Source organism: Acomys minous, assembly GCF_964271855.1.
Source record: "Acomys minous genome assembly, chromosome: 9".
Lineage (NCBI taxonomy): Eukaryota > Metazoa > Chordata > Mammalia > Rodentia > Muridae > Acomys > Acomys minous.
The window spans coordinates 17812040-17839743 of record NC_140490.1 but is presented as its reverse complement, the minus strand read 5'-3'; the positions used below and the strand labels follow the sequence as shown (position 1 = coordinate 17839743).

The window sequence follows — 27704 nt, the reverse complement described above, 5'->3', positions numbered from 1 at the left end:
TTGGCGGCTGCTCCCGGGTTTGGCTGCTGTTCCAGGTTCCAGCAGCAACTTTGATGGAATTGCTGATCTGTTGACATCCTGCTGACTACGCCAGGGGAATCTCTCCCAGGAACTGAGTCTGAAAAGGTCAACTTCTCCTGTTCCCATTAATCTCTTTTCTCCTATCTAGGGTAGGCAGGTTGGGAGGGAGGGATAAAGCATTAAAGAACCTCAAATAAAGTAGGTTTGGAAAAGGTCGAAGCCTACACACAGCCCTACTTTGTTCTTGGGATTTGGAGGGAAGACTCTTCTCTCTCTTCAAAGCCGGCTTGTGCTGCCCGTGGTCTGACTGTGTGATATGTCTCCTCTACAGCTTTTCCACTCCAGACCCTGACATAGCTGCTATGGTTGCCAAGCTCTCTCCTTTAAGAAAGCTCATTCAGAAGGGCAGTCAAGTGTCCGTTTCTTTCCACGAATCTGTCTTCCTCTTAAGCTGTTAACAGTCGCCGCCTTTATCCTGTGTTAGTTAATAAAGGACAACCCTGCGTTTACTTGTGTGGAGATGTGGGTGGGGCACGTGTATTGTGGTGCACTGTGGAGGGCGAAGGACAGCCTGCAGGAGTTGGTCCTCGCCTTCTACGGTGCAGGTTCCGGGGACTGAAGTCAGGTTGTCAGACTTGGAGGCAAGAGACCTCTGAGCCATCTCACCAGTCCAAGTTGTGTGTATTTGTTTATTTTACATCCTGACTACAATTTTCCTCCTTCCTCTCCTTTCAGTCCCCCCACTTCCCTCCCTAACCTCATCTACTCCTCCTCTTCAGAAAATGGCAGGCCTCCCATGCATACCAACCAGCCATGCAAATCAAGTTGCAGTGAGACTAGGCACCTCCTCTCCTATTAAGGCTGGAGGAAGCAACCCAGTAGGAGGAAAGGGTCCCCAAAGCAGGCAACAGAGTCAGAGGCAGCCCTTGCTCCCACTGTTAGGATTCCCACAAGAAGACTAAGCTACGCAATGGTAACGTAAGTGCAGAGAGGGCCTGGGTCAGTCCCACCAGGCTCCCTGGTTGGAAGTTCAGTCTCTGTGAGCCCCTCTGGGCTCAGATTGGCTGATTCTGTGGGTTTTCTTGTGGTGCCCTCGGCTCATCTGGCTCCTACAATCCTCCCTCCCTCTTCTGCAGGATACCTAATGCTGGCTGTGGGTCTCTGCACCTGTTTTTGTCAGTTGCTGGGTGAAGCCTCCCTGATGACAGTTTGGATAGATGCTAGTCTATGAATATAGCAGAGTATCATTAGGAATCATTTCATCGACTTTCTTTTTTTCCAGTCACGTTTGGTTCTATCCTAGGTCTTGGGGCTATCCAGCCTCTGGTCCTGGCCCTGAGGGCAATATCAAGGGTAGGTCCCCTCTTGTGGCAGGGGTCTCCAGCTGGACCAGTCATTGGTTGGCCGTAGCCACAAGGTTTTGTGGGTTGGTTGGTGTCCCAATCCCTTCACTGGAAGTCTTGCCTAGATACAGAAGATGGCTGGTCCAGGCGCCATACCTCTCATTGCTAGGGGTCTTAACTAGTGTCACCCTTGTAGATTCCTGGGAGTTTCCATTGCACTAGGTTTCTACCTTATCCCAGAGAGCCCCCATCCCCCAACTGCTGATTCCAGTTGTCGGTCCCAGTACTTTCTCCCTCCATCTTCTCCTTCCTACGCACACTCCTCCATCCAGACCCCTCCCCCACATCCATGCTCAATGTCAATTTTGTTTTTCCTTCACAGTGAGATTCATGCACCCACCTTGGGCTCTCCTTGTTATTTAGCTTCTCTGGGTCTTTGAATTGTAACATGGCTACCCTTTACTTTATGACTAATATCCACTTATAAGTGAGTGCATATTGGGGTTGTAGCATGGCTACCCTTTACTTTATGACTAATATCCATTTATAAGTGAGTACATATTGGGGTTGTCTTTCTGGTTATGGGTTACTTCACTCAGGATGAGCTTTTCTGGTTCCATTGATTTGCCGGGGCAAATTTAATGATTTAATCGTTTTTTACTATCCAAGTAATACTCCATTGTGAAATATACCATGTTTTCTTTAGCCGTTCTTCAGTTGAGGGACATCTAAGTTGTTTCCAGATTCTGGCTATTATGAATAATGCTGCATGAACATAGTTGAGCAAATTTCCTTGTGGTATGGTGGAGAACTTTTTGGATATATTCCCAGGAGTGAGATAGCTGGGTTTTGAGGTAGATCGGTTCCCAGTTTTCTGAGAAACAGCCATATTGATTTCCACAGTGGCTGTACAAGTTTGTGCTCCCAACCCACCAGCAATGGAGGAGTGTTCCCCTTGCTCCACATCCTCAACAGCACGTGCTGTCACTTGTATTTTTGATCTTAGCCATTCTGACAGGTGTAAGATAGAATCTCAGAGTCATTTGCATTTCCCTGATGGCTAAGGATATTGAGTCTTTCTTTAAGTACTTCTTGGCCATTTGAGATTCCTCTGTTGAGAAGTCTGATTAGATCTGTACCCCTTTTTTAAATGGAATTATTTGGTTTGTTGATGTCTAGTTTCTTGAGTTCTTTATATATTTTGGATATTAGCCCTCTGTCGGATGTGGGGTTGGTGAAGATCTTTTCCCAGTCTATAGATTGACATTTTGTCCTATTGACAGCATCTTTCACCTTACAGAAGATTTTCAGTTTCATGAGGTCCCATTTATTAATTGTTGATCTTAGAGCCTGAGCTGTTGGTGGTCTGCTCTGTAACTTCTCTCCTGTGCCAACCCATTCAAGGCTATTCGCCACTTTCTCTCCTATCAGGTTCAGTATGTCTGTTTTGTTGTTGTTGTTGTTGTTGTTGTTTCAATATTGGGTTTCCCTATACAGCCTTGGTTGTCCTGGGCTCACTTTGTAGACCATACTGGCCTCCAACTCACAGAGATCCGCCTGCCTCTTCCTCCCCGAGTGCTGGGATTACAGGTGTGCACCTCTATGCATGTATATTTATTAATTTGTTTGATTATGTGAATGCTCTATCTGCATGTACCGTGCATGACAGAAGAGGGCATCAGATCCCAGTATATATGGTTGAGAGCCATCATGTGGTTGCTGGGAACTGAACACAGAACCTCTGACAGAGCAGACAATGATCTTAACTGCTGAGCCATCTCTCCAGCCCCACAGTGTATCTGGTTTTATGTTGAGGTCTTTGATCCACTTGGACTTGAGTTTTTGTGCAGGGTGACAGATATGGATCTATTTGCAATTTTCTACATGCAGGCATCCAGTTAGACCAGCACCATTTGTTGAAGATGCCTTCTTCTTCTTCTTCTTCTTCTTCTTCTTCTTCTTCTTCTTTTTCATTGTATAATTTGGCTTCTTTGTCAAAACTCAAGTGTCCATAGGGTTGTGGATTTATTTCTTGGTCTTCAATTTCATTGATCAACCTGTCATTTTTTTATGCCAATATCATTTGCTTTTTATTACTATTGCTTTGTGTCGTCCAGTTTTAAATCAGGAATCGTGATATCTCTGTAAGTTCTTTTGTTGTACAGGTTTTAGCTATCTTGGGTTTTTGTTTTTCTGTATGAAACTATCTTTGTTGCTAAAATGTGCTTCTTGAATGCAACAGAATGATGGACCTTGTTTTTGTTAGCCTGTGTCTTTTTACTGGGGGAGTTGAGGCCGTTGATGTTGAGAGATATTAGTTACCAATGGTTATTGGATCTTTTTATTGTGGAGTTTGGTGGTGATTGTGGCAGTGTCTGTTGGGTTTTACTGATGTGAGATTATCTGTATACTATATTTTCTTGTGTGTGGTTGACCTTGTTTTGATGAAGTTTTCCTTTTACTATCTTCTATAGAGCTGGGTTGGTGTTTAGATACTGTTTAACTTTGGTTTTGTCATAGAATATCTTGCTTTTTCCATTTATGGTGGTTCAAAGTTTTGCTGGATATAGTAGTCTGGGTTGGCATCTGTGGTCTCTTAGTGTCTGGATGACCTCAGCCCAGGCCTTTCTGGCTTTCATGGTCTCTGTTGAAAAGTCAGGTGTAATTCTGATGAGTCTGCCTTTATATGTTGTTTTGCCTTTCTCTCTTGCAGCCTTTAATATCTTTTCTTTGTTCTGCAGATTTAGTGTCTTGATTATGATGTGATGGGAGGAATTTCTTTTCTCATCCAGCCTATTTGGTGTTCTATAAGCCTCTTGTATGTTCAAGGGTATCTCTTTCTTTAGGTTGGGGGATTTTTCTTCTATGATTTTCTTGAAGACGTGTTCTGGTCCTTAGAATTTTGCATCCTCTTTTTGATCTACTGCCGCCTTCTCATGGTGTCCTTGAGTTCTTGGATGCTTTGTGTCACAAATTTTTCTGTTTTGATATTTTCTTTGAGAGATGTATCAATTCCTTCTATTGTATCTTCAGCCCCTGAGATTCTCTGCTCCACATGTTGGATTCTGTTGGTTATATTTGTCTGTTGGATTCCTGCTTCCTTCGTTAATTGTTCCATTTCATGGGTTTTCTCAATTTGAAAGTTTTTAAATGTTGTCTAATTCTGTTTTCATATCTTGAACTGTTTTATTCATTTCCTTCACCTATTTGCTTGTGGTTTCTTACTTCTCCTGGATGACCTCTGTTCATTTGTTTGTATTTTCCTGGAATTCTTGGAAGGATCTATAACTCTCAGATATCTGTATAAGCATAGTTTTGAGGCCATTTTCTGCTGTATTGGGGTACCAATTGATGTCTGGGCTTTCCGGTGGAGCCATGTTGTCCTGGTTTTTGTTATTTTTCCTCTTACTCTTCCCTCTAGGCATCTGCTAAGAGGGCTTGGGCTTTCTAAACTGGCAGTCACAGGGGTGAGTACCTTTGGAAGGCAGCTGCTTCCTATACTGGCTTGGCAGACACTGTCTTCCTTTATCTATATTTGTCCAAGCTCTGCCACCTAGGATCCGTGATTTTGTAGGGTTTCTCTGTTCTCCTCTGAGGAGTTAGCCACACAGTGGAACTAAGACTTGGATGCCAGATGCTGTGTGGCTTACATTGTGTTAATCCTTTGTTCAGCAGGGGGCCGCCACACTGCTCCAGTACTCAAAAGAGTGCAGTGTGCTCAGATCTTGTAGTTCCCAATCCCGTGGGAAGATCAGCCACGGTGGGAGGTGGAGGTGGGGCTGGGGGGGTTTCTTTCTATCTTCCCCATTTGTTTAGATCGAGGAGCCCCCAAGTCTGTGTTTTGGAGAGTGGCCAGTTCATTCGCTCACCTGTTTTTGCTATGCTGAGCCTCCATAAAGGTCGTCACTGCCCACCGCGCACCGCTGTTCGCAGCTCACGGCAGCCCCTGCTTTGCTGTGTTGAGCCGCCATGCCAGTCGCTGCTGCTTGATGCTCACTGCTGACCGCAGCTCACTGCTGATCGCTGCTGCGCGCTCTGTTCCCCAGAGGTCTGTGCTCTTTCCTGTATTGGGGGGCGGGAGCACAGGACTTTTGAAGTTCATTCCTTCCGAACCATGGAGTTCCCTCCCGCTCCAGTGGGGGGGAGGGGGGGGGAGCTTGGTGGTCCTGGTTAACCAATCAGTCTGTTTCCCAAACTCAATTACTCTGGCTTCTAGACCAAGTCCCTACTGCTCACCGCCATCCTGTCCCTTGCCTTGTCCCTGATTTTAGTGGAGCTGCTTTAAATTTCTCTCCATTTAATTTGCTGTTTGCTATCAGCTTACTGTATATTGCCTTTATTGTGTTTAGGTATGTGGCTTGTGTCTCTGGTCTCTCCAAGACTTTTATCATGAAGGGGTATTTGCTTAAGTTATTTTTACAAAACAGTGTTTGTTTCTCTTAGTTTATTTCTTAACTCGGCTATCACACAAATAATTGAGACTCTTTTATACTTGTTTAAAATTAAGCTTCACAACACAATCTTGAGCAGTTTAAGTCTGTTCTTAACCCTCTATGCAATTTTGTCTTACTCCCAGCAAACAGCCCAGTGATACCTGCACTTTGTAGCTTTCCTGGGCTCCCGCTCCTTCCTCCTGATCTTCCTTGGGCCTGAATCCTCTGGCTCCCACTTCCTGTTCTACCTCCCCCCCCCCTCCTCCCCTGGCTGTCAGGAAGTCCAGCCCTATTCTTTCCCCTGCTCATCAATTGGCTGTAAACTGCTTTATTGATATGTCAGGAGGACAATTGGGGAGCAGAGTTTACACAACATTTAGACAGGAAATCAGAATTTAAACTACACAATACCTTATGCCTTCAGGTGTTAGATTTTGTCAAATGTTTTTCATCATCTAATGAGATGATCTTTTTTTTTTTTTTTAGTTTATATGGTGGACTACATTGACATTTTTGTATTTTGAACCATCCCTATATCTTTGGAAGGAAGCCTACTTGATCATGATGGATGGTCTTTTTTTAAATGTGTATTGGGGATCTGTTTGAGAGTGTTTTATTGAGTATTTTTGCATCAATGTTCGTGAGTGAAATTGATCTGAAATTATCTTTCTTTGTTGGATCTTGGTGTGGTTTAGCTATCAGGGTCACTGTGGCCTCATAAAATGAATTTGGCAATGTTCCTTCTGTTTCTATTTTGTGGAATCATTTGAAGAGTATTTGTATTATCTCTTCTTTGAAAGTCTGGTAAAAAAAAAATCTGGTGGAATTCTGCATGGAAACCATCTGACCCTGGGCTTGTTTTTGGTTGGAGATCTTTAATGTTGGTTTCTATTTCCTTAGAGGTTATAGGTTTATTTAAATTGTTTATCTGATCTTGATTTAACTTTGGCAAGTGGTACTCATTGAGAAAATTGTCTGTTTCTTTAAGATTTTCCAATTTTGTGGAGTACAGGTTTTTGAAGTAAGACCTACTGATTTTTGGGTTTCTTCGGTGTCTATTGTTATATCCACTTTTCATTTCTGACTTTGTTCATTTGGATACTCTCTCTCTTCCTTTTAGTTAGTTTGTATAATGGTTTGTCTATTTTGTTGATTTTCTCATAGAACCAGCTCCCTGATTCATTGACTCTTTGTTCTTGTTTCATTTATTCTTGTTCTCGTTGTTTCTACTTTATTGATTTCAGCCCTGAGTTTGATTTCCTGTCATCCAATTCTCTTGAGTGTGTTTGCTTCTTTTTGCTCAAGAGCTTTCAGATATGCTGTTAAGTTGCTGTTATGTGATCTTTATGAAGGCATTTAGTGCTATGAACTTTCCCCTTAGCACCGATTTTGTTGTGCCCCATACATTTGGGTAATGTTGTGCCTCCGTTTTCATTGAAAACCAGAAAGTCTAATTTCTATTCAGCAGAGAGTTTTCCAGTTCGTGTGAGTTTTGTAGGCTTTCTGTTGTAGAAGTTCAGGTTTAAGCCATGATGGTCTTATACGATACAGGGGATTATTTCAATTTTCTTGTATTTATTGAGACTTGATTTTTGACTGAGGATATGGCCAATTTTGGAGAAGGTTCCATAAGGTGGTGAGAAGAAGTTATATTTTTTTTGTGTTTGGGTGAAATGTTCTGTAGATATCTACTAGCTCCATTTGAGTCACAATGTTTGTTAGTTCCATTATTTCTTTGTTTTCTTCTGTCTGGATGACTGGTCCACTAGTGAAAGTGGAGTATTGAAACCTCCCACTACTAATGTGTGGTGTTTGATGTGTGATTTAAGCTTTCATAATGTTTTTCCAACAAATGTGGGTACCCTTGTATTTGTGGTATAGATATTCAGAACTGAGATGTCATCGTGGTGAAACTTTCCTTTGAGTATGAAATGTCCTTCCCCATCTCTTTTGAATTAATTTTGGTTGAAAGCCTATTTTGTTATATATTGGAATGGCTATACTAGTTTGCTTCTTAGGTCCATTTGCTTGTAAGTTCTTTTTCTAGTCCCTTATTTGAGGTAATATTTATCTTTGATGTTGAGCTGTGCTTCTTGTATGCAGCAAAAGGATGGATCCTGTTTTCACATTCATTCTGTTAGTTGATGTCATTTTACTGGGGGAATTGGGTCCATTGTTATTGAGCTATATTAATGACTAATGATAGTTAATTCCTGTTATTTTGTTGTTTTTAGTGATGGTGGCTCTATGTGTGTGTGTGTGTGTGTCTGCGCACTTCCTTTTAGTTTTGCTGGTGTTAAATTATTTTTCTGTATTTTCTTGGGTGTTGTTCCTTGAGTTGGAGTTTTCCTTCTAGTATCTTCCATAGGGCTGAATTTGTGGATAGATATTGCTTACATTTGTTTTTATCATGGAATATATTGTTTTATCCATCTTTGATGATTGAAAAACTTGCTGGCCTGGCATCTGTGGTCCCTTAGAGTCTGTGAGACATCTGTCTAGGCCCATCTAGTTTTTAGAGTCTCTATTGAGAAGTGGGGTATAAATCTAATAGGTCTACCTTCATATATTACTTGGCCTTTTCCCCTGGCAGCTTTAAATATTCTTTGTTTGTTTGTTTTTCAAGACAGGGTTTCTCTGTGTAGCCCTGGCTGTCCTGGACTCACTTTGTAGACCAGGTTGACCTCGATCCCAGAGAGATCCTCCTGCCTCTGTCTCCTGAGTGCTGGGATTAAAGGCATACACTACCATGCCTGGTGACTTAATATTCTTTCTTTTTTCTTTACATTTAGTGTTTTGATTATTATGTGGTGGAGGGATTTTCTTTTCTGGTGTAATCAATTTAATGTTCTATAAGGTTCTTGTATATTTATAGACATCTCTTTAGTTTGGAGAAGTTTTACTCTATGATTTTGTTGAAAATATTTTCTTGATCTTTGAACTGGAAATCTTCTTCTTCCTCCTCCTCTTTTTCTTTTCTTTCTCTTCTTCTTCTTCTTCTTCTTCTTCTTCTTCTTCTTCTTCTTCTTCTTCTTCTTCCTTTTCCTCTTCCTCTTCCTCTTCCTTCTATTCCTTTATTTTTAGGTTTGGTTTTTCATAATGTCCAAGAATTACTTTATATTTTGTTTCAGGAACATTTTAGATTTAACATTTAATTTCTGTCATATCTTCTATGCCTGACATTCTCCCTTCCATCTCTTGTATTCTGCTGGTGATGCTTGAATCTGTAGTTCCTGTTGACATATCTAGATTTTGCATCTCTAGGATTCCCTCAGTTTGTGTTTTCTTTATTGCTTCTATTTCCATTTTTAGGTCTTGAACAGTTTTATTCATTTCCATCACTTGTTTGTTTGCAAATTTCTCTGTTTCTTTAAGGGATCTATTCCTTTCCTCTTTAAGGTCCTCCATCACTTTCATTAAGATTGGATTTTTTTTCTTGTGCCTCAGCTGTGTTGGAATATCTAGAGCTTATTGTATTAAGATAGGTGGGCTCTGGGGGTGCTATATTGCCCTGGATGTTAATTGTGTCTTTATGCTGGCCTCTAGCCATCAGGATTTGGGGTTACTATAGGTTTAAGTGTAGTGATTTCTGAGTTTATCTTTGTTGGATGGTTTTTGGATTTGTGTTGGTCACTTTCCCCCTACTCCTGTTTCTGTTTCCTCTTTGGTCTTCTGGCTTGAGTGACCTGGGGTTGTGGTGACCTGTGAGTCTTTGGGTCCAGTAGGGTGTCTGCATTTGTGGTTTTGTGGCCTATGTGACTTATTCATTTTGGGTGCTAGTGTTGCCTCTTGGGTTCCAAGTACCTGTGTGGCCTCTGGGGTCCTGGGTACTTTCTTAGTCTCTGGAGTTTCTAGTGTAGAGTGGCCTCCAGTAAAGCCAAAGTCTTCTGCTGAAGTTATGAGCCCAAATATGGGGCACAGGGAAGAGTGTTTGTTGGGGGCTGTTGGGCGGGCTTTCAGGAGTGTTAGCAGGCAGTGGCTATGCCTTATCTGGGCACCCTGGTATTGGTGTGGCCTCCAATAAAGTGGAAGTCTTGTACTGGAGTTGTGGGCCAGAATATAGAACCTAGGAGAGGGAGTGCAGTTTGGCATTGTTGGGCAGGCTTTAAGGAGTGTTAGGGGGCAGTGAAGCCCAAGTTTTAAAAGCATTATCAGATACATCAAAACCAAGAAACAAAACCAAAGCCCATATTCATAGATAATAGAAAGGCATATATTTTCAGTAAAAATTAATGCATCTTCAAAGAGTAGTTGCAACCCAGAGTTCCCCGCAACCATTAAAAGAACAAAGAAGGCTGTGTCCTCTGGTGCAAATGGAACTGAACCGTGCCAAGTGTTTGACGTATACACGAGGCGAACGACGGTTGTGATGAACTATAAACAAAGATGCACTTGTATGAGAACCGATAGCTGGCCATTGTAAACGAACTTAAGAAGTGTAAGAATTTTGTTTTGCAGTAAATATACAATGTGAGCCTTACATTCTACAAGCCCTGAGCATTCTAGCTCAGATCTCGCCAAGGAACGGACATGGACAATGTGTGTTGAGCATGTAATATGGACTTAGGTTAAGCGCAGATTCATTCCTGGAAAGTAATGTTATGAAATATTAAGAAGTTAAATGATACTGGAAGAGGCAGAGGCAGGCGGATCTTTGTGAGTTCAAGAACAGTCTTGTCTACAAAGTGAGTCCAGAATGGCCAAGGCTACACAGAGAAACCCTGTCTTGAAAAAAACCCTCCCTGGACCTAAGGTTCCTGCCTCTGGGGTCGGGAGACTAAGCCAGTGGCCTCAGACACCCCGATTCTTGGTACAGTAACAGAAGTGGCGTCCGCAGGGCTGCCTCTGATTATAGATGCCTTGTAATCAAAAACAAGGACGTAATTTGGCATCTGAGCCACGCGTCACCCCCTCCCCCAGGCTGGAGGCTGCCCGCTGTTTCAGCTCATTCATCTGTTTAGTAAGTTTAGATTCTGACAACTGGTGTCGTCATTTACTGAGAATAGGCAGGACTGCTCTGAGACATCCTTGCCTGAAACGAGCGCTGCCTTCTGTGCCGGAAGCTGGGCAGGGCCTCTCTCTGCAGGGTCCTCTTAGCTGAGGGCAGAGAAGCGGCTGTGCGTAGAAGGCCTCCCACCACACCCACTCATGCCTGGCACAGGGTCGGGAAACAGAAAGAGTCAAGGACATTCCACCCTGCTTTGCCGCTCGTGTGCTATATTCTGCCATGCTGGTCTCGGGACAGCCGAGACTTCCAACTGATCCTCACCGGATCTTGGAGACCGGAAGGAGGGAGCCTCCTCCAATTTCTTTTTAACAAAGTGACTTAGTGTGTGTGTGCAAACACAGTGGCTATATCGAGGCCAGAGGACAATTTATGAGGGCTGCTTCTCTTTTTTCCACTGTTAGACTCCCAGGGAGGAAGCTCAGGTTGTCAAACTGTGTGGAAAGCACCTTTACTGACTGAGCCACTTTATTGTCACTGTGTGTATGTGTGTGTGTGTGTGTGTGTGTGTGTGTGTGTGTGTGCGCGCGGGGGGGGGGGGTGCAAATGCATGTGTGTACCCGTATGCCATGTCTGTGTGTGTGAGTGTGTGTATCCATGTATTTTAAAAAATTTTAATACTAGGAGTGGGACCCAGGACCTCAGATATGCTGCTACTTATTTTTATATTATTTTTGTGTGTATGAATGTAGCCAAATGTGTGTCCCAGTGAATATATAGTGGTCAGAGGACAGCCTTTTTGTTTGTTTTTTGAGACAGGGTTTTCTCTGTGTAAACTTGGCTATCCTAGACTCACTTTATAGATTAGGCTGGCTTTGAACTCACAGAGATTTACCTGCCTCTGCCTCCCTGAGTGCTGGGATTACAGGCGCCACTTCGCCCAGCTCAGAGGACTTTAAAAAAAAAAAATACACACACACACACACACACACACACACACACACACACACACACACACTCAGAGGACTTTTTAGAAGTTGGTTTTCTCCTTCCACCGTGGGACCTGAAGCTCAAGCTCAGGCTGTCCAGCATCCAAGCACCTTTGCTGGCTGAGTCATCTTGCTGACTCCGACTTTGCTTTGTTCTGCGGGGAGAGACAGGGTTTCATTTAGCCCGAGCCGGCCTCAAATTCACTATTCAAATTCCTTAAGGTTGGGCCAGAAATAGGTACCGCGACACCGCTGCCTTGTGTGGGTTGTGTTACTCCAGCTCCCTCCCACTGTCTAACGGAGGAAACAGAACACATCTGCCAGTCAGACGTGGGCAAAGGCATCTGTGGCCATCTTAAGCCTGTCTTGGGAGGCTTTTATACTGTTGGTATATTTTATTTATTGAGAGTTTCCCAGTATGCCAGATGTCATAGCTAACCTAATGTTTTCATTCTAAAAGACGTATTTTTTTAAAAAAAGAACTAGTTTTAATATTTATGTTTATGTGTGTTTATGCATGTGTGCGAGAGCACATGCACGCAGATGCCCAGAGGCCAGAAAAGGGCATAAATCTTCTGGAACTGGAGTTATAAGTAGTTCTTAGGCAGCTAATATGGGTGTTGGAAGGCAAACTCAGGTTCTCTGCAAGAGCAAGCACTGTTACCAAGGAGCCATCTCTCCCGCCCAAGGCAGATACTTTTACTAATTTATCCCACAGAGGAGGAAATAAGAGGTTAACAACATCTCTGAAACCACCAGGTTATGTGTGAGCACGATATTTGAAATTGGGTGGTCTGTGCATGAGAAATCAATGACTTGACTAAGGTATGCATTTTCATAAATTGCTATATTTATGAATAGCAATGTGAGGGCATGCCTAAACACGATGCAGAAGAGAGCCTCTCCCTGTGCCAGGCAATGGTCTTTTGAGGTGGGATGGTCCCAGATGCCGCTTTGCTGCAGGCACAGATGATCCTGCCTGTGGGTGAGGGAAGGCTGCTTGAGGGCACCTCCAGAGCAGCCTGGCAGCTTCTCTGCGTATGAAGCTTATAAATGAGATGGAAGTCTCCAAGCAGCCAAAGGATACCAGAAACCTGAGACATAACTGGCAGCGAAGGCAATGAAGATGAAGGGAAGAATTCACAGTGAATAGGGATGCCACTGTGCTCGTGCCCATGCCCTGTAGACAAGCCACAGTGGATCTAACAAAGCGCTGGTCTGCCCAGAATGTGTGCCAGCCCTTTCAGTAGCTCTTAGCTGGTTAATGAAGGAGTCATCTTGCCCACATTTCTTTTTTTTCTTTTTAAGTTTATTTATTTATTGTATATGAGTACTTTATCTGCAGAAGAAGGCATCAGATCACATTATAGATGGTTGTGAGCCACCATGTGGTTGCTGGGAATTGAACTCAGGACCTCTGGAAGAGCAGGCAGCACTCTTAATCACTGAGCCATCTCTCCAACTCCTTGCCCACATTTCTTATCTGAGTGATGCCACACTCTCCCACCCGCCCCCACCCCCACCTCACACAAAAACCAGTAGTGTTTGGGAATGAAAGTGCCTGGCATCAAAAAAATAAAATATTGCATAGCCTCTCAGGACACAACCTAGTGTTGTCTTGCCTGTGCCCAGAGAAACAGCCCCTACTTGCTAGCTATCTGGATGATGTCACCCCAGATCAGAGGCACTTGCCGTAGAAGGCAGCACTGCAGGCAAGACCAACCTGAGGGAACTCAGCTGCTGCAGCTCTCCTCAGGAACTCAGCAAGATGCTAGTTATTGGTGCAGTGAAGGATTTGAGACTGGTTTACATGTGGGGGCTGGGACTGGTGGAACGGTAACTGTTCTGTGGGCGGTGCAGGTACAGTTTACGCCAGTGCAAAAGTGTTAAGGTGCAAAACCCTTCATTTGCACGCATGCACACGCACTGCACTCATGCGCGCCCGCACACACACACACACACACACTTTGAGGAGCCATCCTGGGCTACCCTAGTCTTCATGGGCAGCTTCTAAGACAGAGCCATTCTGGGAAAGAAGGCTGTTGGCCCAAGGGCTCCTGAGTGTTTTGTCTGTCTGTCCGACGTTTGTCACACAGAAGGAGTTGATAAGTGATGTCACTGAGGCCTGCCTGGTTGGTTGTGTGGCTGCTTCCAAGCTGCCTCAGGCTCCTTTCTACATCCCTAGTGCCTTCCACAAAGGCACTTCCTTTTAGTCAGACTCTCGTACAATGACCCTACCTTTTGCTCTGTAGAGGGCACAGACTAAGACAGTAGATTTTTGATGGCTGTTGAATGACCGGGACTGCTTGAATTCCCCCCTCCCCCAAAAGACAATGCCTTCAATTAGGAGACAAAACATCATGGCGGTAAAGCTTTCTGCTAGCTGCCTTGCGGGAGTGCTCCCCAGCACCAGACCGTGTCCCAGGTCCTCTGCACAAATGCTTCCTAATGATCCTCTGTGATTTCTTCTCAACAAAACCAAGAAGCCCTCAAGCCACAACAGCCAGGGAGATAAAAATAATAGAAAAGAAGTTTTCACATTACAAACAACCCCCCCTCCCAAACACTTGAGGTTCAGAGAAGTGAAATTACTGGTTTTAAAGTCACATAGCCACCAAGTCACCGAGTTCAGATTCTAAGCTACCTGTTATCTTATTTATTCCTTCCCATAACACCACAGGGCGCGCAGGACAGCTAACGTTTGCTCAGTGCCTGCTACATACTGGCTCCCTTCGTGCACTTTCATTCTTCCCACCTCATCCCCAGCAGAGACAGCAGCACCGCTTCACACCACCACGTCGCTGCTGACGCGGATCACTATTACAGCCTCACAGCCAAGAGGTGGCCCAGCCAGGAGGCAACACTGCCACAGGCACTGGGAAAGGTGACCCGCTGTGGCTCTTCACAGACTTCTCCACTCTAAGCCCTGCCACCCAGGATGGAATTCTGGCTCAGGAGGAATTCCACCTTCCTCTTGTCTGGACCCCAGGTCAGATTTGGCGCTCATCTTGCTTTTAATGATTTGAGACACAGGAAACAACTGTCCACATTATCTAGTCTTTCAATGAAACGCTGAGACTCCATTAAGCACCAAATGTATTTACATATACTGTGCTTTGTCACTTAAAGGGTGTCTAAGTGGTCTTTATGATCCATGTTGGCATGGAAATTTACCATAAGTGTTTAAAGTAAAAAATATAAGCATCATGATGTCACTAAGAACTGACTTGGAAAAATACAAAACCAATTTAGTGCTTTGCAGTCTCATAGCATTAAGATAGGGTGGCTCTTCATAGCATCAGAGTAGTTTTGCTCCCCAAAACATCCTGTGCTCTGCTTCCCCAACCCAGCTTCTGCAACCATTGATCTTGCTGTCTCTGGAGAGATGTCTCCTCCCCCAAAAGAATATTGTTGGGCTCATGGGATGTGCAGCCTGTCTGATTTTTTACTTGGTAACTTGAATTTGTGTGTTGTGTATAGTGCATGTGTGTTTGCATGCAAGTGTGTGTATGTATGTGTATGCATATGCACATGCACATGTGCACGTATTATGCATGTGAAGGCACCAATAATTATTAGGTGCATTCCACTTCTCCCCTCTTTTTCTGTGACAGGGTCCCTCACTGACCTGAGAGCTCACGCTTTGATAGGCATATGCCAATGTTCCCAGCTTCCTATCTGTGTCCTTGGAATCTGAACTCATATCACACGGCAACCACTTTACAAACTGTCATCTCCCTAGCTCTGTGATGGGCCGTTTCTTTTCAGCTTTGAGTGTCATTGGATGTACTAGTATAGTTGGTCTTTTTCCTGCTGAAAGCCATTTTGGTTGCTTTGAAGTTTTGGCAACTGTGTATGCTGTGTGGTCATACATTTTTAGCCCCTTTGGGTAAATACCAAAGCACACAATTGCTGAGTCATGCAGTAATATGATCATGTCTTAGTTTTTGAGATAAGGTCTCTCTATGCCTGGATCTTGCTATGTAGACCAGTGCTGGTCTTGAACTCACAGATATCCACTTGCCTTTGCCTCCCTATGTGCTGGGGGATTAAAAGTGTGGACCGCCATGCCCAGTAATGCTTTAGTTTAATAAGAAATGGCCAAAGTGCTTCTCAAAGTGGCTGAAGCATTTTGGATTCTTCCTAGAAATGGATGGAGTCCCACTTCTCAGCAACAGTGTTCCATAGTGTCCGTGCTCAGCCTACACCCCTCTCCTTGGTGTGTGTAGAGCATCTTTCCAGTCTTCTGCCATCTCTATGGCCCGCCCCTTTATCCATAAGGAAAACATTCTAAGACCTCAGTGGTGAATACCCGCAACCTTACAGTACCAGACTTTCTATGTGTTTGTCTTTCTTTTTCTTTCTTCCTTCCTTCCTTCCTTCCTTCCTTCCTTCCTTCCTTTCTCTTTCTTTATCTATCATAATATTTAGCTTGTAAATCTTAGTAAGAGATTAATAACCAATAATAGAAGTTATAAAGTAAACCGTAGCAAGTTACATGAATGTGACCTCTCCAAGTACCTTACTCGACTGTAAATTTGAGCAAACTCAGCAAATGATTTATTTCCTTATAAAGTGAAATCAGTTTTACCTTTTTGCTACAGGAAACACTGTCTGTCTTTTCCATGGTGTACCTGGATTTTCAGAGCACTACTCTTGAGCTTGGGGCCATTATTAGGCACAGCAAGGGTTAGGTGGACAGCAGGGCTGAGAGTGTGTAGGAGTTGACCTGATAGCCAGCATGGCTAAGTAGTGAGCAGGCGCTGGTGTGTCCGGCACGGGGATGTAGGGCACAGGACTGAGCTGCGTCCCTAGTGGGATGGGACAGAGCACAGTGGGGAGCTGCTTTACCACACTAATCAGTACAGTGCACAACTTTGGGACTTAAGAATTGCTTACGTCTGAATTTAGACATTTAAATTTTCTGGTCTGCGGTGAAACCACAAATAGGGGAGAGAATTGTTTATCTAGTTCAGTGAGATGTTTGGCAAGGTCTGTGGTCTGGTGGCTTTTTTTTTTTTTTAAATAAAATTTCTATTTTCCAAATTCAGAGCCTTAACAATCTCTCCTTTCCAAAGTTATTTTTCATTTTTTAATATTTTTATTATTTGGGGGAATCTCACACCATGCACCCAGATCCCAGTCTTCCCATGTCAGTCCACCTTACTCTTGATTCCCACCACCCACCACCAAAAAAAAAAAAGTTTATTTTGTGTCGTCCACATACTCATGGAGCATGGACAAACTTCTAGTGCCTTCAAGGGAAGGTGAGTCTTTCTCCACCTGTACCCCAGCAACTGTGGAGAGCCATGAGGCAGATAGGGAGCCGGGACAGCTCTCCCAAGCCCATGCCACTGCTTGGCGCCACCATGCAGATGCTGGAAGGGTTAGGCCAGCTCTCTGGCATGACCACACCATGCTGGCGAGGACTGGGGCCACCTCGTCCCAACATCACTGCCTGCACTGCCATGTGGCAGCTGGAGGGGGGAAGGGCCAGCTCTTCTGCACCCATGGACATCAAAATGGTTTCATTTGATGGCCCAGACCATGGGCACTTGCATGGACTTTCAGGGGTAATGCAGGCCAGAGACCTCCACACAGCTCCTGGCCTTATTAGGGCAACTGACTCACTCATAGTCCTCAATGGCCACATGGACCACTGGCTTCACCATGGCCTCAGATGGCTACACATGCCACTCACAACCAGATGACTCCCAGAAGTAGGAGAACCGGAGGATATCACCAAGGCATCAGTCAGTGTCAGATTGCAAGTGCCAGATTGCAAACGTCCACACTGATCTCAGGCTTCCTCACTGCCTGGGGCAGCAGCACAGACCACAAGCACCATCATGGCTCAGGACCATGGACCATGGTAGTCCTTCAAGGACGTCCAATCCAAAAAGTGAACCTTTCCTCATCTCCGGCCTCCATCGTTGCCCAGAGCCAGGATGATCCCATGGCATGGCAGCAGGTTCCCTGGCTGAGTGTGCGTCTGCATAAGCTCCCAGCTGCCACACCTTTCTGCCAACCTCACGGCCCGTTTTTCTATTCTTCCCATTTCTCCATCATGTATTTATTCATCATAGTGGTACCCTGACCACGGCAGTGAGGGCAGGGCGGCCTGGTTGACTTCCACTACCCACATCATAAGGGCAGGATGCCTGTTTTTGTAAGTTTTTAAGTCATCTGTGTATTTTTGGACAACACTCCTTTATCTGCTATGCCTTTTGTTAATATTTTATCCTAGCCCATGGCTTGTCTTTCATTCTTTTACAGCCATCTTTTGCAAAGCAGAATTTTAATTTTGTTTTGTTTTTTGGTTTTTCAAGACAGGTGTTTCTCTGTGTACTCTTGCCTGTCCTAGACTTGCTTTATAGACCAGACTGGCTTTGAATTTACAGAGATCCACCTACCTCTGCCTCCCTAGTGCTGAGATTAAGGGTGTGAACCACTGCCCGTCTGAATTTGAAATTTTTGAGGTCTAGCTTGTCTTTTCAGATTGGGCCTTTGATGTTGTACCTGAAGTTACTGTCAAAACCCATCTCACTGAGGGTTTGCCTATGGCATCTTCTGAGAGTTTTACGTTTGGATCTGCAATCCATTTCTGAACTAAGTTCCAAGAAGTGTGCACATCCTGTGTGTACACTGCCTGTCAGTAGATGTCCATGAATCCCAGCACTGTCTAAGTGGGTTCTTTGGCTCTATTCTATTCCCATAGGTCTGCTGTCAAGGATTAGCTGACTATGCCGTGACTCCTACGTCTGTGCACTCTATTCTGTCCCATTTGCCCCTCCCCCCGCCATGTCATACTCTGTAGCTAGTAGTCTATGGTTTACTATAGCTTTATGTTAGGCTACCAGGTCAGCTCCTCTCAGTGCTCTTTGTTCTCCAGTATTTTAGGAGAGGTTTTGGACTCTTCCTCATAATCAAAATTTAGAATCATTTTGCCTACAAATAAGCTGGCTGGAATTTTCATTTGGGCTGTACTGATTCTATAAATAAGGGTGAGGGTATTGATAGCTTTACATTATTGATGATGTATAAACATGACATATTGTTCATTTAATTTTTAACTTTGTTTTATAAACACATCGTGTAGCTCATACATATTCATCTTTTTGTGGCTTTTCACATATTGTTCAAGAAATTAGTTTTTGTTTTTCCTTTTTGGCCTTTTGAGACAAAAGTTTCTCTGTGCAGCCTTGGATGTCCTGAATTCACTTTGTAGACCAGGCTGGCTTCGAACTCAGGGATCCATCTGCCTCTGCCTCCTGAGTGCTGGGATTAAAAGTGTGCGCCACCATGCCCGGCATTTTTTTTCTTCTTCTAAGAAATTAGCCTATTTAAACTGGGTTATGAACTCGGTGTATGGGAAGTTGTTCCTGGCAGCTCTTTATTATTCATGTCCATGGGCTCTGTAGTCTTCTCCTAATTGTGACCCTCCCTGCTTTGATAAAGACTTTCATCATTCTTTGCAAGGCACTAGCGTTGGAGTTCCTGGCTTGCTAACGAAGTTACTTCCAATTTTATGGATCCCTACTTTGTTCCTGGTTTTTTGTTTTTGAAGACAGGCTTTATCTGTGTATCTCTCCATAGACCCACCGGCTTCTGTGGGACTAAAGGCACGTGCCACCACTTTTACTTGCTGCTTTCCAGTTACTTTGGACTTAACCTGCATGGGCTTTCTAGTCGCCCAAGGTGGATGCTCAGACCTTTCTTTTTTAGTATGGACAGTCAATGTCACACATACTTTACACTTAATGTGTAGCAACACAGAAAGTTCTCATCTTTCCATTTCATTAAATTCATTGTTTTAAAAATTATAGTACCTTCTTCGACCAATTATTTGGCTTATGTGTTACTTAATCTTCAAGTGTTTTCAGGAGTTGTTTTGACTTCCAGCAATCTTATCAGTATCCAAAAGCGGACTCCATTTATTTTCTGCTACTTTAAGTCTGCTAAGGGATGGTCCTAAACTCCAGTATTTGGTGAAAGTTCCATGGAGTTTCAGATTAATGTGCATTTTGCTGTTGTGAAGCATTCTACAGAAGTTGTCCACTATGTGCAGTTCATGGCTATGCTGTGGAGATCACTATGACTGCTGAGTTCCCACCTGCTAGTCAGTCTCCCACTACTGTTAACTGGTAGGAAACTCCTCAAGTATAAAGTAAATCCATCAACTACAATTTTTGTATCATTGGTTCTGATACCCTATTATTAAGTGTTAAAGAACAAAACTAGGGTTTTTCTTCATGATATTTTTATTTGGGAATTTCATATCATGTGCCCTGATTACACTTACTTCCCAGTCCTCCCAGGTCTACTCTCCCCACCCTTGTGAACAAGTCCAACTTGTGTTGCCCATATACTCAATGGAGCATGGTCAAACTTCCAGTGTCTAGCTCCTTAAGGAAAACCGAGTTCTCCATCACACATACCCTTGGCAGAAGCCACCAACTTGGCTACGCTTGAACATCCTCATCACAAATTTTCAGAGTTCTTTTTGATGGCTTTCTGTGAACAATGCTGCTACCAAGAGCCATGTCTCGGTCTGTAGTCCTACTGAAGCCAAGGCTACGCAAATGTCTGTGGCCCATGTTACCACTAAAGGCCATGCAGCTGCTCCTGTCTGTGGTGCTGCCTGACAAACAGGAATGTTAACATGGGGCAGGAATGGGAATGGTGCTTTGCTGTCTAGTGGCAAATCCTCATGGTTTCTGCATAGATGCACACAACTGTTATCCCTTTGGCCCAGATGTCTTTGATGAGCCTGGCACCAGGGTGCACACCTGGAGTTCGCACACTTCATGGTAAATGTCTGGAACTCTCAAGCGCCTGACAGGCATGCTTCTTGAAGTCCACTGCAAGAATGTGGTGGGATATTCTCTGGTCACCACCTCTCTGATGGGGAATAGCCTTTCCTTTTCTTACCACTATCTTTGCCAGTCATAGAACACAAGCAACAGTGAGGGAAAGCTGCTTGCCATCCTTTCAGCTCAGCTGGTAAGGCATGTGGCTAGAGTTTGGGTAAGGCTGGAAGCTACCTTACACCTTCAAGCCCATCCGATGTCTGGACTTGACATCCTTCTTCCCAGGGCTTGGGAACTTTTAGTGAGGCACAGCCCCCTCTCCAAACACAGAGCCTCTGGACACCCCGCTCCATGGGCAGCACAGCCCTGGGGAAGAATGTTGATGGAGTGCTAAACCACTGGCTGCAGTTCTCACGTCTGCTCCCACATCACATAGCTGCTGACAACGCAGGCCTTTCCCTGCATGCTCGGAGTCTTGGGATCAAAGTCATGGGCCACCATGTTACCCATGAATGCTCGTAACATCTAGGCTACTCAGCTGAAAGGAGACCCCTCTCCTCCCGGAGCAGTTCTGCCTTGAACTGTCTTCATTCCTTCTCTTGGGTCTTGCTTGGCACTTCCTGTTTGTAGATCTCTTGAGTTCAGGCCCACCTGGTCTACAGAGTGAGTTCCAGGACAGCCAAGGCTACACAGAGAAAACCCTGTCTCAAAAAACCCAACCCAAGCAAGCAAGCAAGCAAAACCAAAATAACCCAAATGTTTGAGTGTAGAAAATAGGCTTTAAAACTGAAAACTTGGCACTATCCAAACCGTATTACCTCCTTTTAGTCTAGCATCTTTGGAGGGGCCCAGCACAGTCCGACAGGAGACCAGCTCGCCTGGGGGCTGTGGTGGGCAGAGGTTGATTCTCTACCTTTGGAAAGGAGTAAATTCAACATCTACTCCTCTGAATTTCCCCACACCTCTCCACCCTCCAGACCCTACCCACACTAGAAGGAATCAGGAGCTAACATGAGGGCGGTACACACCTGTGACCGCAGCACTCAGAGGTGGAAGCAGGGAATTACAAGCTTGATGTCAATTTAGGCGACACAGGAAGACCCTGTCTCAAAGAAAACAAGCAGGAAGGGGGCACAAAAACAAGTAAAGGAGCAGGCATTAAACAAAGACTTCCAATTGCAACCAACTAGCTGGCCCATCATCTCAGGACTTTGTGAACTGTGGAAACTGCTCCCAAACCATCCTCCCCTGTCCTAGAGATGCAGGGTGTGCCACGCTGCTCACTAAGCCGAGGTGGCAGCATATGTATGTACAGAGAACAAATGATATTGGTGGTCAGAATTCCTCTACGCTCATGAAAACTTTCCCTGTATTCTTGTATTTCAACCCAGGCTCAAGGGTGAACAGGTAAAACAGATGGAGATCAACTCCTAAGACGTGGCAAAGCCCTGCGAAGGCCCCAGCTTGAAGCCGTCGCTCCAGCAAGCCTGTGTCAGCCAACCTACAAAGGCAAGAGGGTTATTTTAAGCAAGTGAGATAGAGGGTGCCTAAGATGGCAACAGTAACTGAGGTGAGCAGATGGCAGGCTTTCTGGCTCCACTCCAGCACAAGGGTGAGCGACACTACCCTCTCTCTCCTTTCTCTACACCCAGAGACTCGGTTTTGTTGCAAGTAGTAGGTGTTCAGTATCAGTTGTGACTAAATTTCTGTTTGTCCTAAAAATAGTGACCTATGATAATAAAACTGAGGGGAATTTAACAATTTTGAAGTGAAGATAAAAACCAGACAATCAGCAAACAAGCTAGAGACCATTAAAGGACCACGGGGGAAAAGAGGACTGACCACAGTTGAACTCAGGTTTTAAGCATTAGCATTGTGGCCAAATGTTATTTCATCTCTTCCACACGTTAAATGCTACTGATAGTACCTACTACATAAGACATAAAGTGTTAGAAGCAGCAGTTATGTTTTTTGTCTGGTACATGAAAATGCAGCTCTAGCCTTTTCTATTATTGTTACCTGCAGAGATGATTTCAAGAAAAATTATTAAACCCTTTTTATCTGTTGCCCTACCAGCTATTCATATCTGTGTTTTTATGTCTGTTTATCTACGGTATGTATAGTTTCCTACAGCCTGTTTTCGCAGTCAGGAATGCCAAGTGTCGAAGAGCACTGTGCTCCCATATTGCCCTCTTCCAAGCACTTTGAGACCCGCTGGCTCTGCTGCTCTTAAACCAGGAACTCACTTTGCCCTTCTTCACTTGCTTAGAGCAGACTTGTTCCTCAGTGTTGTCTCGGTGTCACCTTCTCCATGAAGCTTGTTCTGTCTTCTCTCTCAAGGGGTCTAGCTTCTGCCTTCCTTGGCAGCCTCAGCCCCTCACTACTCCCCACCCCGCATTTCTGGTTACACCATCTAATGATGGAACTGTTCGCTGTTAAAGGGTGCTGTCACCATTCTGCCCACTGCTACCCCTAAGTATGTAGGAGGTAAGGAATAAATACTTGCTGAGTTAATGCATTTTAAAGATTCATTTATGTTCAGTTCAAAAGCCTAAACCAACTTTACTAAAAAAAAAAAAAAAAAAAAAAAAAGAAGCCACTGAAACATTAAGGACAAAAAACCAGAGCTGGCCATGAAGGCACATACCTGTAATCTCAGCACTTGGAGGTGGAGGAGGCACAATCTGAAAACCTGCCATAACTTAACACATCTTAAAGGTAAAAGTTCTTTACATGTAAAAAAGAAAGACACTTGATTTTTTTTTTGCATTAAAAATTTATTTCATTTAAAAGACCCAATATATGAAGCCAAATTAACCCCTAATTTACAGCTACATTTAGAGATCTCCTGAACTAAATGGCACTGTTCAAGGTTACCTATCATCACTATTTCCCCAGAGTTGTTTTGAACAAAAGCTGGTATTACTGTAACACACATTTCAGATGTCACCTTTCACGCAGAAGTTAACGCTGGCAGGCTTTTCCCTTGTGGGCGAGGATAACACAACAGAACCAGGTCCAGGGCTTTTCGCACACTAGGTGTGTGTAACTATAAGGTAATGCACGGTGCTGTGCTTTGCTTTGCTCCTGTATTTATTCCCAATACTGGTGCTGGTCAACACTTTCTGGGACAGTACTTCAGAATTTCCCTCTTCCAGTGCACACCAAAGGAAGCAGGTTGCTCACGCCAGGGACAAACTATCACAAAGCAAAGGGACAGCCTTCCTAGTTGGCTGGTAATAGTACAAAACCATCTCCCGAATGTTTTCAGTTATGGCATCATTTACATAAAGTGATGCAGGATCTGTGGCCTCTACATACATGAGGATAAATTAAAAGATGAGCTTGTGACTTTATAGCTACACCTTGGATCTCAATAGATGTGGAGACAAAGTGTCTAATGAGTCCTTCTGGAAATCACATCAGCAAAGGAGTCAACAGCCTGTGAAAGAAGACAAGGTAGAGAGAGGGTGGAAGACACATCCTTCCAACACTCTCTTGGAGGACAGAGTTGGGCCCAAGGACAGAAGTTACCGGGAGGGAGGCTTCAGCTCCACTAGGGAGACCTTCCTAAGAGCTGCTCAACAATGAATGGACTGCTCGTGAGGTAGCATCACTGCAAGTGTTCAAGGTGGAAAGACAACCTTGGAGAAGGGACTCCTGCTTTTGTTAAGAGGTTAGACTGGATGAACCTCAGGTCTCTCTCAATTCTGAGATTCTAGAAAATTCCCTCAGGGAATTCAGAAGAGAATTCCTAAAAGGAAAGAGAAAGCACACATATGGTATACTTTTAGAATCCTCTTGAGTTTTCTTTTTTTTAAAAGGTACAATAGAAATGTAGTCTACGGTCTTTAAAATGCATATTTACCCTTCTACCACTATTAATCAAGAAGGGTTCATTACAACTTCTTTATATTATAAAGAAAAGATGGAGATTATATTTATAATTTTGTAAATATTTTAGAAAAATGCTTAAAATCTAGTAGTCAATGCCCTAGAAACTTTATAGATTTTTAAGTAATATGCACAGATACAAATACATTATTCATTAAATACAACTCACATCTGTTTTTTATTATACTCTAAAATATACAGGAATCTTGATGTACTGAAAGAGTGCAAGTAAATACAGTATTCAAGCAGTCACTATTTCTATGTACATGCTCAGTAATTCTTCAAAAAACCCACAAAATTATCAAATAGATCAAAATACTGTTCTGTGTTTTCACACTTTATATTCAGAAAAACCAGCTGATAATTTACAATGTCATAAAGTTCCAGTTTCACAATACAAAAAAGTTAAGATGAAATTGAGTATCATTTGTTGCAGTGTATGGAACTTTACCCAGCTCTATGCAGACCCTACGTGAACTCATCCTACTGGGAGAGTGACACTTACAGCAGAAGCAGATGCACAGAAGAGCGCTATGAAAAGCCTAGCGCCAGCCTCTTCTCCACTACCTGAAAGGCAGTCTTGACTCTGGCAGGTTATCTCTCCGGCAGTAATAAGCCGCAGACAAACTACTCGAGATCTGAGTAGGAACTAACGCATGTAGTAGCTTAAATCTTGCCCAACACAGGAATGCCTTCCAAGGGACCTGATTCTGTTTATGTTATGACTCATCATCTAAAACAAATGTCAATACTTCTGAAATTGAAGCCAAATGGTTTGATGTTGATTTTTATAAAGAAAACATCTGAAGCCAGGTGTTGGTAGTGCACACCTGTAATCCCAGCACTTGGGGGGCAAAAGCAGGTGGATCTCTGTAAGTTCAAGGCCAGCCTGGTCTACAGAGGGCGTTCCAGGACAGCCAGGAATACACAGAAAAACCCTGTTTAAAAAAAAAGGCAGCAAGAGAAAATGAAATGCCACAATATTACAATCTGACACCATCTCTCTAACTTCTAGACATGTCCTGAAATTGTACACCCCAGAGCAAACTAAAAACAAAACAGAAGAAACACCTGGAAGCTTCCAGTACTATATTAGACCAAGAGAAAGCACATGTATTTTCACATTGTTTTCTTTTACATAAAAAATTTTAAAATTCCAGTTTGTTCAGAATTTAAACTTTTTTTTTTTTTTTTTGGATTCTGGCTTTGCAAAGTTCAAAAATTAAAATAAATGACAATAAAAGTCCTTCAGCCCAAAGTAACCTAAGTAGCAAAGGTGAGCCACCCAAGCAGAGGCTCAAACAGTCGCACTCCCCAGGACCACTGTGTTACAATAGGTAAATTAATCTGCTTTTAATTTCATCAAAAAATTTCCCTCATGGAATTCCTTATTTTAAACAAAAATAGGTCAATTTAAAACCAAAGCACTCAAAAATGGGCAATAGCCCTGATCTAATCTACATCTTTGTCGCAAGTACTCTCGCCCTTACTGCACCTACTCTTCTGGTTTTGAATTCTATAAAAACTAATTTAAGACATTTTATATTAAAAAACATAAAACTACATCTGTTTCCTCTCATGATTTAATACAGTACTAGAAGGGTTTTAGATGTTTTCTTTATTTAAAAAAATCAGCATTGAAACAAATCTTGGCTTTATTTTTCAGAAGCACTGAATTTTGCTTTAGATGTTGTCTCATTTCACCTATCTCCATTTCCACAAATGGAGTTCTAATTAAAAAGTCTGCGTTATTTGGTCCTTGGCAATTTGGTGTGTACATAATGCCTATCTTACAAAACCTTTATTGCATTTAAATTTAGCTGTAATTTTATGGGTAAAATTTAACCTAGTGTTTTCATCTCTTCCTTTACAGCAGTGTTGCTCATGTAAGGAGGTCAGGGAACAGTGTCCCAACTTCTGGCACTGCAATGCCAATTAAACAATCCCACAAAGCAACTGACACAACGTGTTTTCCACTGGTCAAGTCATTATTAAGATTCTAGAAGTTCCTTTTGCAAAACTTGCCTTTAAGATTCTTCTTCCTAATGTCATCACATTTCTTCTATTCGTTCACTGTATGATCTTTCTTCAGGTTGAATTTGTGTCTGAGTAAGAAAAGTGCCTTTTTCCTGAAACGGCTGGTGTGAAGTCTCAGCGACAGAGCGCCATGGGCCAGCCCAGCCCTTAGTAGGTCTCAGAGTCGGAGTCGTTGAGCTCGTCCGCATCAGTGTACAAGTACTCCTGCTCCCCACCAAGGCTGTTGAAGCTGCAGTAGGAGCTAGGTTCACTCCTCATGATAGGCAAGGCTTCAAAGCTAACTGTTTTTGAGGTGTTGGTATAACGGTTAATGGCATTGAACGTCAGGGACGACAGTGGGCTACTCGATGAGACAGGCATCATGGTGGCCAAAATGAGAGCCAGGCAGTCAGCCACATCCTTATTGGGAGCACAGGCCAAAGCTGGGGTATAGCCTAGAATTAGATTTAAAGTTTAAAAATGAGTATCCTAGATCCACAAAGCATCAGGTAGTAAGTCTAAAGGTCTCCAACTTTACGCACAGATGGATGGCTGATAATGCTTTAAGTAGATCGATTTACAACTTTCTAGTAGGCAGAAAACGACAGAATCATAAAAATGTGGGATGCAAGGAGAACTTCACACTAAATAACAGAAGAGGAAATGGAAGCCTCCTGATGGATGCTTTCCCCAACATTTCACAACTCACCCATATTCCACCCAACTTAGAAAATATGAGGCATTCTTAGAATAAGAAGAAAAACCCCAATAAACCCACATCAGTCAATTTCCCTTTAAAACAGTGAGTCGAGGCTTACCATAAATTTATACCTTTTATAGTCAACTTTTACACGCTAAGCATCTAAATATGTAAGTATATGAATTAAAGAGATGCTCACTAACTATATACCAAACGTGTCTGTCAGACCGCCTCAGATGGGGAGTGTGGTTGGGGAGTGGTTTGGTGGGTAAAGTACCTTGTAAATGTAGGACCTAAGTTCAATCCTACATCGCATGTAAATAAACCAGGCACAGTGGTGTGCGCTTATAACTCCAGTGCTAAAAAGATGAGCTCCTGGGACCTATTGAGTAGACACATCCATGTAAGAAATGGTAAACTAAATGTTAAAGCCTGAAACTAAAACAAGTATTTCCTTTTATCTTAGTAGAAATCCTTCCTCAGACAAAGACCACTCCAAAGCTTAAACATCAATGGGAAAGCCATGGAGAAAGCACATGGCACCTTGGTTGGC

At 43.4% G+C, this 27704-nt stretch overlaps 1 protein-coding gene and 1 long non-coding RNA gene across 9 annotated transcripts in view; one reads left to right on the top strand and one right to left on the bottom strand.

The window, feature by feature from the left end:
* Positions 1 to 106: 106 nt before the first annotated feature.
* Positions 107 to 25826, top strand: LOC311605988. 2 transcript variants are annotated; one of them, XR_014782138.1, is made up of 2 exons: positions 107 to 126; positions 21933 to 25826. It is a non-coding gene; the product is annotated as an uncharacterized lncRNA (long non-coding RNA). The 2 variants fall into 2 exon arrangements; XR_014782139.1 differs by lacking the exon at positions 107 to 126 and adding an exon at positions 14682 to 14720.
* The window catches only part of ANKRD28 (ankyrin repeat domain 28), a 161233-nt gene continuing 156826 nt past the window's right edge, over positions 23298 to 27704 (bottom strand). For 6 of the 7 annotated variants that reach the window (XM_084796848.1, XM_084796849.1, XM_084796847.1 and 3 more), the window contains one exon: positions 24595 to 26906. In XM_084796848.1, the coding sequence (XP_084652974.1) occupies positions 26620 to 26906 (287 nt within the window). In that variant the 3' untranslated portion in view covers positions 24595 to 26619. Of the gene's footprint in view, positions 24296 to 24594; positions 26907 to 27704 lie in introns of those variants that run through there. The other variant, XR_014782135.1, reaches the window with a different exon arrangement.